The sequence below is a fragment of the Cryptotermes secundus genome, unplaced genomic scaffold, assembly GCF_002891405.2.
Source record: "Cryptotermes secundus unplaced genomic scaffold, Csec_1.0 scaffold572, whole genome shotgun sequence".
NCBI classification, from domain to species: domain Eukaryota; kingdom Metazoa; phylum Arthropoda; class Insecta; order Blattodea; family Kalotermitidae; genus Cryptotermes; species Cryptotermes secundus.
Genome location: NW_019725849.1, coordinates 1,020,111 through 1,038,329, shown reverse-complemented (window position 1 = coordinate 1,038,329; position 18,219 = coordinate 1,020,111). Strand labels below are relative to the sequence as shown.

At 37.2% G+C, this 18,219-nt stretch overlaps 1 protein-coding gene across 10 annotated transcripts in view; it reads left to right on the top strand.

The window, feature by feature from the left end:
* LOC111863758 overlaps window positions 1–18,219 on the top strand; it is a 119,187-nt gene that overhangs the window by 91,844 nt on the left and 9,124 nt on the right. For 9 of the 10 annotated variants that reach the window (XM_023850389.2, XM_023850388.2, XM_023850384.2 and 6 more), the window contains 2 exons: window positions 7,025–7,081; window positions 16,068–16,151. In XM_023850389.2, the coding sequence (XP_023706157.1) occupies window positions 7,025–7,081; window positions 16,068–16,151 (141 nt within the window). The remainder of the gene's footprint in view (window positions 1–7,024; window positions 7,082–16,067; window positions 16,152–18,219) is intronic. The other variant, XM_023850386.2, reaches the window with a different exon arrangement.

The following is an 18,219-nucleotide window of genomic DNA, read 5'->3' as shown; positions in this document are numbered from 1 at the left end:
TCCTGTAATGTGATATGCTGAATGCTGTTCCCTTGGTCTAGAGAGTTTGTTGGTACTGATTTCCAATAGAAGAGTAGACATTGTTTTCTTAGAAATGTGTAATGTTTTGTGTCTAAAATTTGTGAGGAACAATTTTTTTATTCCAGGCTTATATGTGTTGAAAATAGTAGTAGCCACTACGTAGTCATGCAGTAAATAATGTTGGAGAGGGTACACCTCCAGAAGTTTGTGATGGTGTATTTAAATTCATGAGAAATACAAGCACAAAAATATCATATGTCTCTCACTGTAGCAGTATGCAGGTACTTGCAGGCTGATCTACAGAAGGTTCATAAAGACTGAAAACATAATGTGATTTAAGATAAGTTGTCAGACCGTACCTTCAGTTTACATCATCAGGTTGAACATCACATTAGCCCTTTCACAGTTGGGTATTTATGTTGTGTGGCAACCCTCTCAGGTTATGTATTGTCACAATATTAAAAGAAACAGTGCAAATACATGGCACACATTTTCTCATACATGCTTGACAGATCACAGTCTTCCCATTTTCCAGAAAGTTGATGTTCCACAATTTGGCCACTAGAGGTGTACCATTATTTTCCTGAAGATAACACTTATGCAGTTTTGTTTAGGGAGATGGTCTCCATAAACTTCTGAAATTTAATCACAGTCATTTCAGCTGTTTTGAGTAAATTGTAATTTTGTGTTCAGCGGCCCCTGTGAAGGGCCCCTACTTTTGGAACTAAAACGTTCGTATTCACCAGGTGCTGACGTATGATGGTTAGACTCTTAAATACTGAATATATTTAAAGTCTGTCCAACTGTTTTGGGACTAGTGAGGCACACAGATGGTCTTCCAGAAACTACTTCTTTGTATTCAGGGGTCCTAAAAACATGCAAATCCCTCAGAGTCTCAACTGATTTTTCATGATGACAGTAGACATACTACACATATGAAAAAGTAAAGAATCATTCTCGAAAAATGTGGCGTGAAAGAGAGATTTGCAGCTATGTTGTCTGGAGCAATGGTTGGAAGTCATCCAAGTTAAAAATAAATAGACCACTGAAATCTTAAATCAGTGCATTAGTTGAACCCACACTTAATATTCTTTGAGTTAAGGTTTTCCTGCTTTTATTATTCATTATCATTGTTAAATTTCCTGCATATAAGATTTTCCTCAGTTCTGTGTTTAGATTCACTGCTACCCAGAGAAAACTTAAATGGGGAGGGAGGAGATCATTGTACACATGCAGACAAATCCGCAGACTGCAGTCATATTTGATGTGTCACTGTGCGCTTTGCTGTAAGCCATCCACAAAACTGCACAGTGTTTTATCCCACAAGATCACAGCCATGAAACCTGCTGTCGCATGCACATCTTTGCACTGACTTGTGACTAACAGTGCTGCACTGGATTTATGGTGCATAAAGCGTCACTCAGTTATCACTTTACTTTACCATGCCAATCATCATTCTGACTGACCTCAAGGTATCCAAAAGACCTGACCAGCCAGTTTGTCCTCATTCGAGGTCTCAGCATCCAGCTGAGCCAAGTTTTGTATGCATCCTTTTATGTGCAGACATGACATATGTCATTTTATGTTTTTGGTACAGTGGGACGTAGCTTTGCTAGTACCTCTAGCTGTAAGGAATTCAAACCAGTGCCAATTGTATCTGATTAACTTATCTCTTTCTTGGGCATATATCTGAAAATTTTGAGCTGATAGGGTGTCATCTGATCACAAATAAAGGCCTGTGCTTCTGGCCTTTTCTACTGTCTGCCTGAAGATGTCACCATGTTCTTAACCATTTCACTGTTTTCCAGAAGCACTTGGGCATGTCAGTGCTACTGTTGATCTGTCATATTCCTTAAAACTGCATCAGTACTCATCACATATCTGTTTAATGCAATGAAAAGGTTATTCATGGCTGCCACATTGGCAAAGTTTAACAAATGTTTGCCTGACATTGGCTGCATGAAACTCTGTGAACAAATTCTTGGAATAAATTCGTTTACTGCAGACATTGCCTAGAATTCAGTCACATGTCAAACTTTCCAGTTCCTTCAGATCAGCTGCTGTCTTGTTGCCTGGAACTCACTTGTGTCTTCTGATATTTTTTAATTTCAAAGCAACTTCATATTGTTTCTCCAAAATTTATATATTGGAAATGAAACACAGACAAGTGAGCTTACTGGGCTGCTCAGAAATCTACAATCTACAATCTACTGGCCTATTGGGGATCACGAACATTATGAGCATTGCTTTCTATCCCTCACCCTCTGCTTCCCTTCTACTCCCCTTTGCCACTCACACATCTTCTTCGCCTTGAGTGTTGTATCTCGTCCATGGGTCAACATATGTCTGTCATTCCTCTAGCTTCATGTTAGTGTCCCTCTTCCTCCCTGTCCTAGCATAATTGCCATTTCTCTGTGGGCCTGTGAGTGAAAGGTCTCAAATGTTTACAATTTCTTGCCATCTCTTTCCTCCCATCTTGATATCTTCAGCACGTGGCCCAACCCTCTTGAACTGCATCATCCCAAAGGCACCTTTCCTTCACACTTTAATTCTAATGCCCTTTTTAGTATCACTTTTCTACCCATTCTTTGTGCATGGCCAGACCAAACTTCATGGTCAAGTGGTTACCAGTCTTGCTTGTATTTGGAAGGTTCAGGGTTCAGATCTTATCCTGGAGACCAGCTTTTCTGACTAAGGTTTTTTTTGTAGTTTTTCTCAGTCCCTCCAGGCAAATGTTGGGATACTACCTCAAATTTGGCCATGACCTCTTCCTTCTGTATCCTTTCCAATTCATTATTCATCCAATCATTTGACTCTGTATAGCTTGAGCTACTGAAAGCATTGTAAAATAAATTGTAAATAAATTAATGCATGGTAAAACTATGTAGCTGTTCATTCTCTCTACCTCTTTAAAAAATTATGTTTTCAGAAAGCTTTGTTTCTAATTCGTAATTCAGAAAATGTCACAATTGAAAAGCAAAATGCATTAATGTATTTGGTGCCCTGTGAAAGTATAATAATGAAATACCCTAGTGGGAAGGCATTCCTTGTGGTTGTCCTTTAAAATTACAGGCCCATAATAATTTTAGAATTTGTGTATCTGTTGCCATCTTGCAGTAGTACTAAGATGTAAACAAAAGAGTGTAACCGAATGCATAAGCATGAATATGTGCATGGCATAAAGATCTGGCTGCTGAATTCTGTATGAAATATTTCTAGATCTAGTGAATATCTAATGATATAAATGTAAACATTATTGGAACTCAGTTCCTGCCAAAATTTTTCAGATATGGTGCATTAAACTCTAACTTTGTACTTTGCATGTAAAATATTTCTCTCATATCTACTATAACTTTAAGCATAAACGTTTTTAAATATGGTATATGCTTAAGAAGATGAGTGTAGAAATGTAATTAATGAAAGTTTCCTTCCTTGCAAATATTATGGTGCATATTTTATTGAAGAGTATTAACAGAAGATTCCCATAGTTTGTGGCTCATAACTGTAATTTTTAAGATTAAATTGTATCATGACAGGTGACAGTTTGTTGATTTCAGTGAATAATTTTAATGAAAATAAATGGTGTATAAATATTTGTTGTATTAACTGAATGAAGACATCCAAATAATATTTGGAACTCAAGTACCTACCTCATGGATAAAGCAAATAGTGTCTCTTGTGCTCTAAAAAGACCAGTTAATCCTGTTTATCGAAGCTCAAGCAGTAACACTTTGACTTGCATTCAGGGAGTGCCTGGTTTCAAATCTCAGCTCAGAGACTGACAATCCCGCCTGAGGTTTTTCATGGTTTTTCTGAGTCTCTCCAGGTGAATAGCAGGATACTATGTCAGTCTGGCCAAGACCATTTCCTACCAAGTCCTTTCCAATTTATGATTTGCTCATCTTCCAATTTTGTTTATGCTTTGTATTCTAAGCTGCTGACAGTAGTCTTTAAGAACAAATAAATTAATAAATGTTTTAGGAAATAATCACTATTTATACTGAGAATCATATGAAACACATCAGTACATTGTGTGGGCAAAATTCAAAACTTTTAATGTTAAAGGGGGTGGCAGATATAGGTACCATTGGGCTGCAAAGGGTTAAAGAGGAGTACTAACTTCCAGTATATAATTCTGAAGCTAGGAACATACTTCAGTAAAGTAAATAAAGAAAATGGAATATGTGCTAATGTTCAANTTTTTTGATAGAAATTAGACTGTTTTTTAGAATAGACAAGATGATGCATAATGTCCAGCAAAGTATTAATTGTAATCATTTTTTAACATCGGGCCTTAGTAATATGTCATTCAGAATCCATTAAACTGTTCAGGAGTTGCAGAGTGTCACAGACAGATATATAGAGTTTGTAGACAGGCACGGACTGTGAGGTCCATTGGCTGGGTTGCACAACATCACACACATGTTCATCTTGTTACAGCCCAAGTAACATGCTCCCTTCTAGACTTAAACTGATTTTCATATCTTTGGCATACATAACCTCAGACAATTTTTCTGTTTTCATGTCAGTATTTTGTACATGAAATATGTAATAAAAGTAAAGCTGTCCCTGTAACAGGCCATGAAGGCACGTAGGGTTGTGAGACATTGAGGGTCCTACATTATCTAGGCAATAGGCTGAAAGATGGTGATAAGGTTGTCAGCCTTATGCGCCGACTGCGCTTTACTCCCCAGGAAAATTATTTAATTAATTCCTGTTACTTATTTCTGTTAGAGGCTCAGTCAACCCCAGGGCCATATTGCAACTGGAATGATTAGGTCAATTGAAAAAAATCTAATGACCTCATCGGGGCTTCAACCCGCGACCTTCCGGCTTGTAGCATAATGCCTCAACCAACTACGCTACCGAATGCACCACATGAAATATGTTATGAATCCTATAATATAGAAATGTAATGTGTCAAGTTACAATGGCTTATCAGAAAATTTAAGATCAGTTTCTTGTTTCTTTATTTCCTCTTATCATTTCTGTTTCTGTTCATGTGCCAAAAACTTACATTACTGCCACCGGTATTGTGCCAGAACACATCATGGTTGACATTCAGAATCATGACTGTTCCATAGAGATTTATGAAAATCAGACACCTGAATGGAAAGTTTTAATGGTGGGTACTCGGAGACAGTATTTTTCAACTTAAATTGCTGCTTCTCTTCTGAGGAGAGGGACTGGAAGAAATTAAGCTTTTGAGTTATTTGGCATTCATTAGAATTGACAATGTAGAAAAGTTAGTTACTTCTCTAATTCATGAGATTTCCTGCCTTCAGTCAGGCCCTTATTACATTTTTATAATTTAAACAAACATAATTAAACTAGCTATGTAAGATCTGATTTATCATAATCTTGAGGCTTTATCATATGATTCCTGTAGTAAAAATTTCACGTGCCTTTCCATTATTAAGAGTTGTGTCTGTTAGCATGGCTGCAGCAAGCATTGTTGATCCATTTTTTCTTTTGCCACAGTCACAATGAAAAGTATTGAAGTGCCCCTGTTATTTGTCTGTCTTGTCATCATTTGGCATGTAACTTTATAAACACTGACAAGATTTTCGTCATATTTCATATTGAGGACTTCCACTGAAATTTGTCTATACATCCAGTTTTGGTTAAGTCAGAAATACAGTAACTCCCATTGGGATGGAAATGTGATGCTTGAGATAAAATTCCAGTAGTAATTCATTGCATGACCACAGAGGAAGCAACAGCTTTCAGCATGGCCACATTACTGATTACAGTAAGAAAGCAACAGAGACTTACCATATTATATAAGAACTTCTAGAAATAATCTCCTTCTGCTTTCAAGCACACCTCACAGTGTGTAAATGAGTTTTGCAACTCATTTTGATTCCGAAGTTCTGAATAAAATAATTTACAGAACATCACACCATTTCTTTCACACTTCGTAATGGCATGAGAATTTTCTTCACTCAATATTTTCTACATATTGACATTACCAGCAAGAAATTGTAACAACATTGGGAACAGAGCATGCAGTATTTTTTTGTGTACCTTTGTTTTTGTCAGTTGCATCCTATCTGTGTATAATCTGACAGACTTTATCGGTATGCACACATCGCACAAAAGAATTTGTTATAACTTGCACCTTGTTGGTTTTGTTTTATTGCCGCTACATGTCTCATTTCTAATGCACCATCAGCTGGAGGACAGCCCATAAGGGTAATAGCTGCTTTTAATATGGGTTAATTGATATAGTCAAGTGTTGGATCTATTGCTAAGCATATTAGTGAGAGTCTTCATGTATTTGATGATTATAACATCAGAATTCATGTAGGAAAGAAGCTTACAATTGAAGTTTCTGTAGCGAATTGGAGGAACATAATTATTAAATGACTTTGTTTGTGTGTAAAGAGGTGAAAAAGAGTAATATTTCTTCAAATCCTTACAAGTTTTAAAACGGAAAACCGATGAAATTTGAAGAATCTGTGGCATTATGGTGATGTTTTATAGGAATTCATTTTGGTGTGTCCTGCATACTCAGTACCTTAATTGCTTTACTGCTAATCTTTGGGTGTATTTTGTAGAATAGTGGGACTTCTGCTAGGTACACAGTGTATCATTGAATCATCTGTTTCTGTGGCAGGGCTGGAGGGCTGTGTTTTTTTACATATATTTGAAATTATAGAATGCAAATCGAAAATAGAACATAATGTGTCGAACTATCCATTTGTTACACATTTAGTTGAATAATAAATGACAGCTTAATGGCTGTGGATGTTCTGGATCGCTTTGTGTCTTGATTGGATGATATATGAATGGCTGATGTTTCTGTGGAAGGTTTATGATAAATGGAGCTATGTAGGCTGATTGGCCGGGTTCAGAATTACATTAAAAGTTTGATTGTTTTTATCAGCATATATATTTCTCAGTTGTATGTCTTATTTTCTGAGTTTGTAATTGCAGAATGTGGAAGTATCTATGTTATTACCTTTATTTATTTTGTGTAAAATTTGAAGTGTATTTTCAAGTGGACCATAAGAAGAGCCTGTGTCCAAAATATGCTCTGAAGCTAGAGTTGGTTATGGTATGTCTTTTTACATGTATTTGTTCCTTCAGTGTAATTCTGCCTGATGTATTCTGTGGGGCAACTCTGACGTGATAATCAATACACAATGCTACATTTGTAGTAGTTTGTTATTCTGACATAATTAATTACATTCTAACCAATTATAACCAAACACCAACTAAAAAAAGGAATAATTATATTAATATAGATTATAAATCCAAGAATTACTTCCAAAATAATGATCAGCAATATCAGCAAACTGAAGAACTAGCAATTTGAGCTCTTACTTCAGCAGTCCTTTCCAAAATATACTTACAATATACCGCACTCTGTAACTGTCTTATTACAAGCCTTATACCAGGTCTAGACAAATGAAGGCAGTCTACTGTCATCATACATTACACGTGAGAACTAACTATCAGAGCAATGTTTGGTCTGTCACACTACAGAGAGATAAACATTCCAAACAAATAATGCCATCTTTATGGCAAGAAATTGGCAGAAAATGTTTTAATGAGCAGGATGAGTATGTACCCCATGTCCACAGAAAATAAACAGTAGAAATTAATTACAAATAAATCCTCAGGGGCAAGCAATATATCCTAAAAAAATTAAAATTAAACCAAATCATAATAAAGAGCTTCAATAAAGTGTAAAGAGCAGTTTTTTTGGGTGGGGGTAATTCATTCATTCATCAGTAATCTGTCAAGATGACAGGTCCACAGTCTCTTCCAAAACATTTCCTCCACTTAATGCGATCTAGAGCTTTCTTCATCAAATGAGAATATCCTCTTCTGTCCCCAAGGTCATCCAGCATCTTCTTACATCTTCCTTGTCTTCTGGTCACTTCTATCCGCCCCTTAATCTTTCCTTCAATAACTTCTTTTAGAAGGCAGTTACTGCGTACGATATGACCAATCCAATTAGCCTTCCGTTTTCTTATTTCGTGTAGGATATTCCTCTGCTCACTGACTCTAAATAACACTTCTTCATTTCTCACATAATCGGTCCAACTGATGTTCTCCATCCTTCTCAGCACCACATTTTGAAGCTTTCCAGGTGTTTCTGATCTACTGCCCTAAGTGTGTGGGGGTAATATAACATTTTAAAATTTGCATAACTTCTTTGTTGTTTTATGCTACTGTATGAAATTTTAAGAGGTAGTTCTGCGCACTTCGGAAATGTATTTCTTGTTCTTAGCAGTACTAAACTGAGTAACAAGGTGGTGGTGTTGTATATGACAAGCTGGAAAGTGTTGATCAAAACCTTTTACTCTTCTTTTCATGTTGCACAATCGAGAGCCTCTCTCTCAGATTGGATCCAATAGAACCAAATCTAGTTATGCCCCACATATTTTTAAGATGGGTCCTCTAAAATGTCCAGTTGAAGAGTTTAAACAGTATAAATAAAGGACATAACATAAATACTGTGGAAAAATTCTGCTTTTACCAAATCAGTAAGCAAGACAACTACAAAACTATTTTTCTACTTCGGCTGTTATCTTACAATCATCAAATATATAACACTCTCAGTATATTATAAATTCAGTGATGGATCCAACACTAGATAGTATCAATTAACCTACTGCAAAACTAGCACTTATGATTGGAAGTTACGCGTTGATAGTCTACCTGAAGATGTGTCAGTAGAACCAAAATATATAGTGGAAATAAAAATGCGAGTGTGATGTTAAGTGTTATTACCCATTGTTTTGTGTGATGGGTGTATATCAATGAATTCAGTCAAATGTTTTGTCTGTGATTGGTAAGCAACTTCCCAATATAAAGGTGACACATTTCACAGTCAAGAAACAGTGTCTGAAATCCAGTAGCATCAAAGTGTTAGAATTGCAGTAATATCACAAGGATGTCCATTGCTAGGTATTATTATGGTAAACACATATCACCAGCAGCGAACACATGTGCAACGATGGGAGAGGGGACATATCTGAGGCAACATTGCCTAGGCAGTCAACTGCAGGGCTCTATAAAGTATGTGGTCATAAGTCCCACAGAACCTGGAACTGAGGATGAATTTGCTGGTGAGTACCAGCAGAGTCTGCAACGATGGAGAACCAAGGAGTCAAGTGGCTAATAGAAAATGATTGTGAGGTCCTGTGAACAGTTACAAATAAGAGGAGATTGTACCAAATACATTTCTGACCCAAACTCTTTGTGTTGTCACTATCATGTGGCAACAGTGTGATTAGTATGGTAGCATGTGAAAGTTCTGCTTGAGTTCTGATTCTGTAATTCTTGCATTGAGTATATGATTTAACTGTAAATTTTCTTCGTCACATCTCACAGAAAGCACATTTGAACCATCCTCCCTAAATAACCACAAGAATGAGTTCCTGCAGAATAGGGCGTAACGAAGCTTACCAAACAGTGGTGAACTATTGGTTCAGTTGGTGACAAGAAGAAACAATCCAGGAAGAATGTGGTAACTGAATAAAAAGTCTGAAACATTCAGGCAACATCAGAGATCGATCCTGGCAAATTTTTTGGATTCTTAACATAAAAAAGTTGTGTTTCATTGGAGCCTGCATTCACAGCCACGAGACTAGTCTGTATAAAATGACCGTGCATGAGCTTGAACCGCCAGCTTATGCAGCAGGAGTTATCGTTGCAAGTTGTTTCCACAGAATGTGTTGTGGATCTCCAGCTGCTGTTCATAAATGAGGCATTATCTTAGTAGTCATATTGGTGTGCTGCTCTATGAATATTAAAAAGCTGGTGTACTGCATGTGCATGGTGAATCATTGACTTAAGAACTTCAGAATGAAAATGTGATTCAAACTTGTTTAAGCACTGTGAGCAGCCTTTTTACAACAATTAATATGAAATTCTGTTTAAGCAAAGAGAGTCAGTGCTGCAGGCATTGAAACACTTTGCACTGTCCCCTCTATGGTCACACAATAAATTTCCACTGCATTATCACAAGAAGCATGTTTCCGCCTTAGCGAAACACTCTGTACATGAGTTTTTATGCATGTGTTCTTAAATATTTGTTGGAGGGAAAAAATGTTTTAAACATAAATTGTAGAGAAAATGAAGCACATATTTTATGTCCTATACATTTTTTTCTATTAAGTCTTATGGTTTTCAAGGTAACTAAATGTAATAGATAAAATATACAATAATTGTTACACTATATGTACATTTCCTGAATTTCTTATTTATTTGTAAATTGAAAATGCAAAGACTGTAGTGACAAACTGGGTTTACACGGTGCATGTGTGTCTCGAAAAGCCAAGAATGAAAATATGTGCTAATTAAAGTGTAGTTACCGAATGTACATATGTGTACCAATGTCTGCACATTCATTAGAGACATGATGCACACAAATTAGTTATCTTATTTCTGACCTGTATAAACTTTGTTTCTTTTTTTATATCTCTGCTGTCACAATCTCAGGGTTTTACCCCAACCACTGGGTTCATAAGGATACTGAAATGAGCCCAGTTCTTTTCAAATTAGTCTATGTTACTTCACTCTGTAAAGACTGTTTCTTGAATTGGATTGAGTACTGATTCACAAGACATCTTGATCCCACAGCAGCTATCTTTATGTCGGTTGCAGCATGGTAGTGTTTTGTTATCTGCAGTTGGTAAGTAAACACTGAGCTGGTTTTGGCTTGTAGTTGTAACATTGTCACCAACAAAATGGACATGACACAGACTGAGATAAAATTCTAGAGTTCAACATATTTCATCAGACAGATGCATGCTTCAGGCTTGTACAGACTATGTGAAGAAAGGGTTTTGCTTGACATAAAGAATTCTAATTTGGCCTCAGGAGTATCAGGTTATTAATTTCATTACCATGTCTATGATACCAATATACAGTTTTGTAAAAAGCTATGAACCATATGTTGAAACACCTTTATTTGGCAACAGTTTAGAGATTGCCCTGTTCTTGTCTTGCTTTGCTGATGATGTGTTTGCATGAATGTATAATATTTGTTTCTTGTTTGATGTGTCCATGTTTGTCTTGTGTTCACATAATACATTCAGCTTTCAAACATTTATTGTATTATTCATTGAAAATAATTTAATCCTCTGAAACATGAGGTTTACCTAAATCAGGGCCATCCAACATCAACCAGTGAGAGGCTGTATTGTACCATAGGTACCTACTCACAGGCCACATTATAAAAATATATTTGTCAGTATCACAATACAAATATCTGCCCTGCAGTAATCAGATATATGAAGCACACAAGTAGAAAATGGATCTGTGAGGTTATAAAACATTCCTTAGTTTTAATATTACATTGGATACCAAAATTATAAAAATTCAGTGAATTTATTTCTAAAATAAACAGGAAACATCCACTCTGAATTGGTTTCAGCATGAGCACTGTGGATGTAAGTTCTCTTTTACAAGGGTAGATAGTAAGCACTTTTTTGGCAAGATTTTTCATAATTTTTTAATGAAATAGAAAGCATTGAGACATATTTTTGGATGTGAGCATACTATTTCAGACGTTAAAATACCAACTGGAGCAGTGCATATGACCTGTGTGCCGAAAATCATAATCTAGATAATATATACAAATGAATTTCCTGCCTTACAGTAAACACACTGTCTCCATTGCTAAAACCAGCTGGTTAGTGCTATTTTGGGAAGCACCCAGTGATTATTGTGATAGTTATACAAAACACATAAATAGCCTATGTGGGTAAAATGCAAAAATTTTTAGTACTAAAGCAGTTTATACATAAGTTACCACTGTTTGTAAAAGGGTTAATGTTTAAATCTGTTAATTGAATGTTCGTACATCAAGTTGTTAATGACTTCAGATGAAAGGGGCTCAAGACTGATGAGCAGCTTGTAAACTGTTATGAACTGATGATGTGAGAGCTGTGTCCATGTGATAACTTAAAAGCAGCACCTTATAATTTTGCATTCTCACAATGTGCTGCTCACAAGTTGCTCTGGACTGTTGCTTTTTCAGAGATGTTACTATGCTTTTTAGTTTACAAAATAGGTCACTTCTGCAGTAATGCACTTTATGAACCTCCCCATTTGACTGTCGTCCATGTACCTCCCGTTATAACTGAAGTTTTCCTGAGTCCTTCCATGGTGAATGCCAAGATGCCTGAAGTTCATCTAAATAATATATATGTAAAATAATTTTGTACCACACAGAGAACACACAGTGTCTCCATTACAGAGGCCAACTAGATAATGCTGTTTGTTATGAGAATCGTATGAAGCATGTAAATTCACCATGTGGACAAAATTAGTGTTGAAGGCGGTGATATATATAGTTTCTTTGTGTTTTAAAAGTTTAATGGCACAGTGTCACCTCCAGTGGTGATATGAGAAGTGAAACAGTGGTTTTGAGCTCTGAGTTGGAAAAGACATGGGGGAGATGCAGACTGTTCAGAAGTTCAGAGGAAAGAAACGGTTGAGTGGAGTTTACATAGAAATGTAAACTTTTTAAATTACTTTTAGTTGAATTTATGTTTAAAATAAAATATGTAATTACTTGCTGCTTACACAGTGACAATGACTGTTGAAGCATAAGTTGTTTGTCATGGGTATAACTTGTGACTGTATTCATTTTGTTAGTGACATTTTAGTTGCAATGTAATTCAGCATGTTTGTGTACTAAGTAATGAGACTGTCTAACAAACAGTAAAGATAATTTGGTAGTGGTGCCACTGTGGATAATTAAGCATGGAGCTGAAATTCTTGAAGTATATTAAAGCTAAAAACTTGGTCTAACTCTGTTGGATTGGAGGTTCTCACACCATTGACTATGAAGGGTATGGCCTTCTGGGTTGTAACACCATGTACTTCCGGGAGGGGCTGACATTTCAGTGGAACATACTGACTCTATCTTCAAGGTCGAAAAGTAGTCCAAGCAGGAAAGCTCAGAAGGAGGGAGCAAGCTAAACTGAGCTTGCCACATGCTTCTGCTTGGTTTCTTAGCTGGCTTACTTTTCAACCCTGGAGATGTAGGAAATATGTTTCTCTAAAAATGTAAGGATTTTTCGAAATTACACAGCACTACAACTCAGAATACCATACTCTACTTGGTGTAACTCATTTCAGCCTTTATCTTTTATGCATCACACTGTGATGATGATGATGCATGCATGGTTCCAGCTGGCCTAGGGTCTCATTCTTTCGGTACAAGTACCATTGTTTCAAACAATGTCATAGTAGCAGGGGTTCTAATTACCCTGGTTACCTTGTCTTTTGCAAGTAGTAGTTTTTTGGGAGTGGTAGTAATTGACTTAAAGTATAATGTGCACACTAACATCTAGAGTATGTTGTTCCTTATATACAAGTTCATCACAGTAATATAATGTATCCTGTCATAAAGTGTTACATGTCATGACATTGCAGTGTGCTATCTCACAATATTATTATGTGCCATGTTGCAAAGTGTTACGTGGCAGCATACTGCAATGTACCATGTCACAAACTTTTAAGTGTCACAGCACTGCAGTGTGCCATGTTGCAAAGTGTTACGTGGCAGCATACTGTAATGTACCACATCACAAAGTGTTAAGTGTCACAGCACTGCAGTGTGCCATGCTGCAAAATATGACGCATCACAGTATTGTAATGTGCTATGTTGAAAAGTGGAATGTTAGATATTCCCAGATGGCACATCACGAACTTGGATGCATCATTAGATTTGTAGTGTGCCATGTCACAAGTGTGGTATGTCACGTCACAGTGTGGCACCATGTCTCAGAGGGCTTTAGTGTCGCATAGTGCTTTGTGGCATCTGCCAACAGGGTGTGGATTAGTATGTTGAAACCTGAAGACAGAGTCATCAAAACACTGACTAATGGTTTGGTTCCTACATTACAGAGAACTGTCATTTCCGCTGCAAGTGCCATTCATTAAATGCATAATGAAATAATTGCTGTTTACATTGAGAACCACGTGAAACATACTTTCACATGTATTAGTCACTATAGATGTGGGATTGAATGGGCAAATCGATTTATTGGATATTCATCAGTTATAACTACAATTAATTATAACACTCTCAAGATTACTGTAATTATAACACACAAATAAAGTCTTCTATACCCCTTGTACTAGTCATTGCTAGGTAATAGGTCTCAACAGTGGCTAAGCCTTGACCATGTATTCACTATCCGTTGCCTGTCAATGGATTTTACACGGGAGCTATAAAAGTCTCAATATCACTGTACTACAGCACACATAGTCTTCACACGCTGACTTCTAATTCTTCTTCCACTACAAACTTCCCATGGCTGACTTCAACTCTCCAGGCCAATTCTCTCAACTGCACGGATCACACAGAATCACAATCACATGTTTGCTATCTCACCAGTCCATTGGCATGCTGACTGCTTCCTAGCAACCAGCTATGACATTTGTCCTATTGTTGCGTGTGCATATTGCAGGGTGTTTACCTAGCCATTGCCTGGTAATGTTTTGATAAAATCTGTTATCCACATCACAATACAAATGCACTCTTTGGTTAAGATAAAGAGTTTTCTAACATAATAGCACATGATTATTACCACATTAAAATTATCATCTACAGAAGCTTTCAGAGATACACTGTTGGACTGTCATGTTGGCCTTGTCTGTTGTGAACTGTGTTGCAACAATGTGTCATGATCTTCTAGTTAAGAATTTTGATGTGTGTACAACATGCTGAATTTGAGGATCCCAGAGTGATGTCTTGTGCCTTATGACATGTTGTCAGGTAAATAAGTACCAGTATTTTGTATGAACCTGCTGTCTCAGTCTTCAGGGTATGAGTGAGTCACGTGAGGATAATGAGACATCACATTCCTCAAACATATTGAGAACCATCTAACAGACTGCATGGCATCAAATCCCATAATTCTCAACATGTAGTACACTTTTAAAACAGTTATATTCATTCACTGCACAAAACTAATGAAATATATTTCTTCTGGACTGGTGGTTCTCTCAGTGGGGAATATCTTCTGGGACTACACAGTGCTGTATCACAGAAGATAGAACTCTGTTTGACAGTGCATGTCATCTGTCTTCACATTTCATCTCTAAAAATCACTGAATAGATTTCTGTGAAATGTAGTATTGGTTCCTACACAAAAATTGTCACAGAAATTTTCTCTGAGTTCATCATAGTTTAATAACTCCACCTTCTATACTTTAGGCTTAAATATGACTGATATATTTTTATAAATTGGCCCACAACAGAAAAAATTGTATATTTTATGAACTCATGTGACTCCATAGAGCAGAGTCTTTTCTTCAACAACTAATAGTTGCTGAGCTAGTCAACAATTCCACATTTTGCAGGACTTACATGTTCATTACCATGTTCACAGGAACTCACCACTGTTTGAAATATAGATGTCATTCATCCCTAAGTGCAAGAGAACTGTGATCAATTTAAACTAGTTAATCTCTGTAACATGGATCACAACAACATAGCAGTAGCATTGAATATGGTGTGATGTTGGCAACTGATGAATATTTATAACATGACATGTCATAAAACTCTTCTACTCTACTGAGGCCACAGAAAGAAGCCCCATGAATTCACCCTCCATATCTTCCTCCAGATGTTGCATTTCCTCTTCCAGCATGCTCCTTATATTCTCCAGTTGTCTAGCCATTCTGTTCACATGAATGTTGGTAGTGGTAATAATGTGATAACCTTTGCTAGTAACAGCACTTTGAGTGAGAGGAGGGCTGAGGGGAATCTAACAGTAGGCAGAAATTGGGAAGCCTTAGTGCCATTATCTGCACAATCCATTGAATGTCTCTCTGTGGCCACACGATAATAGTATGTCATGTAGGGTCATCCTATGACAGTACTTAAATGTGTGATTATGAAAGTACATTCAAACATTCTGTGGTCTGAGCAAGTCCAGTTATCATCTGATCAGTGACCTGTGCACCTGGCAAAACATACATGCTGCTGTGATACTAGACACTTTGCGTTAGCACTGTAGGATTGTGACTTTGCGATGATCATCCCAATGAGTTTCTGCATGTTCCAGAAATGTGCCAGCTTTATGATCCAGCAGATGGACACAGAGCAGATCGTGAAGGCAGAGACAAATGGTGCCAAGGAAGTCACTGAGGTATGGATGCCATCAGATGATGTAACTCAGAACTGGGGGGACCTGACATGTCCCTAACCCTATTTCCAATATTGCTGTCCTAATTGTTGTCCTCGGGTTTTCACAGTGTGTGTCTGATGTTTAGCTTTGGTTGTGGTGGATTGGTTGTGTCATACGTAGAACCTATTCCAACCTTTCAGCGAATATTGCAGTTGACATCTTCAGGGTGAATGCGAGTTGGAAAATGGAGATCAGTTGATATGCAGGTCTCTCATTGGGTATGAATGTTTTTTGTGGAGCATGATGCTATTTATTGGGAAGAAGTGATTGGAAGAAAAGAGGTCAAACAAGGCATTGCTCACTTTGTACCTGCCTTCATGGTTAAAGTTTTGGGGTGATGTTCCTTTGTTTTGATGGCTTCCATAATGATGCAGGAATAGTAAGTCTGGGTGTATGCCTTAGTGAGACCATAAGGTTTACATCTGTTATAACCCAGGAAGAACAGACAGCATTGCTAATTGAGCAGACTAGTGTAGTATTAACATTCTAGACTTGTATTCCAGAGATGCACGGTTTAAATCTCGGTCAGGACACCGCCTATCCTGAATGAGATTCTTAATGATCTCAAAGATATCACCCCAATTATGTAATGGTTGCTTTCTTCCAAATATGTTCTAGTTAACTTATTTGCCATTCATCCCTAAACAGGGAAACTGAAAGCTCTAGTACAATACTCAGAGGTTGTTGGGAAGATCCATTGTAACTGAAAATGTATGTCAGGTTCTTTTTTCTTTCCATATTCGCCTCTGTTTTGGAACCATGACATGTATATGTCAGTGGTCAGCAGTAGCAGAACATTCCACTGCACTCAGAAACAGCATTGATTCTGAGAAACATCCATGCTTACCATCCCTAAATCGTCAGTAGCAATAAGAGTCCTCCAGTACTTTAGTCATGAAGATGCATGCAATCTGATCAAAGTCCAGGTCATATTTTAACTTCAAACCTTTCCTTTCATGAGGGAGTCCCTTCACATTGCATAGCAGCATTCTGCAGTGCCCAAAATTCTGTGCACACTCACCCTGAAGACTGAAAGTGCAGTGTACATCAAAACACTGGAACAGCATCAACATATAGTGAGCAGTTAAACCCCAGAAACTAAAGTCAGACACTGTTATACCAAGTGATGACTTAACTAACCCCATGGTACATGCTCAATCTTGAGTAGTGGGTAGCAACGTTCTCTGTAAGCCAGGGAAGCAAGCATACAAACCACGTTGTTTTCTGATCAGCAGTAGGGGCCACCAGGATGATGAGGACCATTTTCAAAAAATGTCCTTAACAGACATAAAATGTATAAGCTCCCTAAAATAACAAAAAATTGTAGTTTACTTTTTTCGGTTTTATTTTTATTAATTCAAATTGACTGTATACTAACCCAATAAACGTGCATGGGAATGTGATAGGCTGTGCTCAGCCTGATACACTTGCAGCTTGGAGGGATCATTGGTTGGTAGTTGTCCCACTTGTCAAGAATTCCCTGTTGTTATGGAAACTGAAACTGTAACACAATTTTCACATGAACCTACTGTTGGACCTTCTGAGCCAGTTAAATACAACCCCCAACTTTACATTATAATTAATATTATCCTCTGCTCAGCATCTAGATACAGGAGTGTTGGAGCAGAGACAAGGGAAAGTGTGAGCACCCCTAAAATATTTGATACAGTGCATGCCCCCCCCCCCTCAGAAACCATAGTTTAGCACAAAGTAAGATGCTCCTAACAAATAATAAGGAATGTAAATTATATTCTTTTAGTATCACAATTATTCTGTGTGTCTGTTTACCTACTGGCCCATGTACCCCCCCATCCACCTTTCAGGGCAAGAAATTATAGATTGTTTACAATTAGAAATGGCTGTATTATGTGTGAGAAACATGTATGTACACCTCATCACTCCAAATTATTGGCTTCCTCTGCTGCCTATATATGTTAATATTCTCCAATAGGATAACCTCATTTCCAGAACATGTATTTGGTTTATGAGTGACAGAACACAGAGCCCTCATATTTCTTTTGAAGTTTGA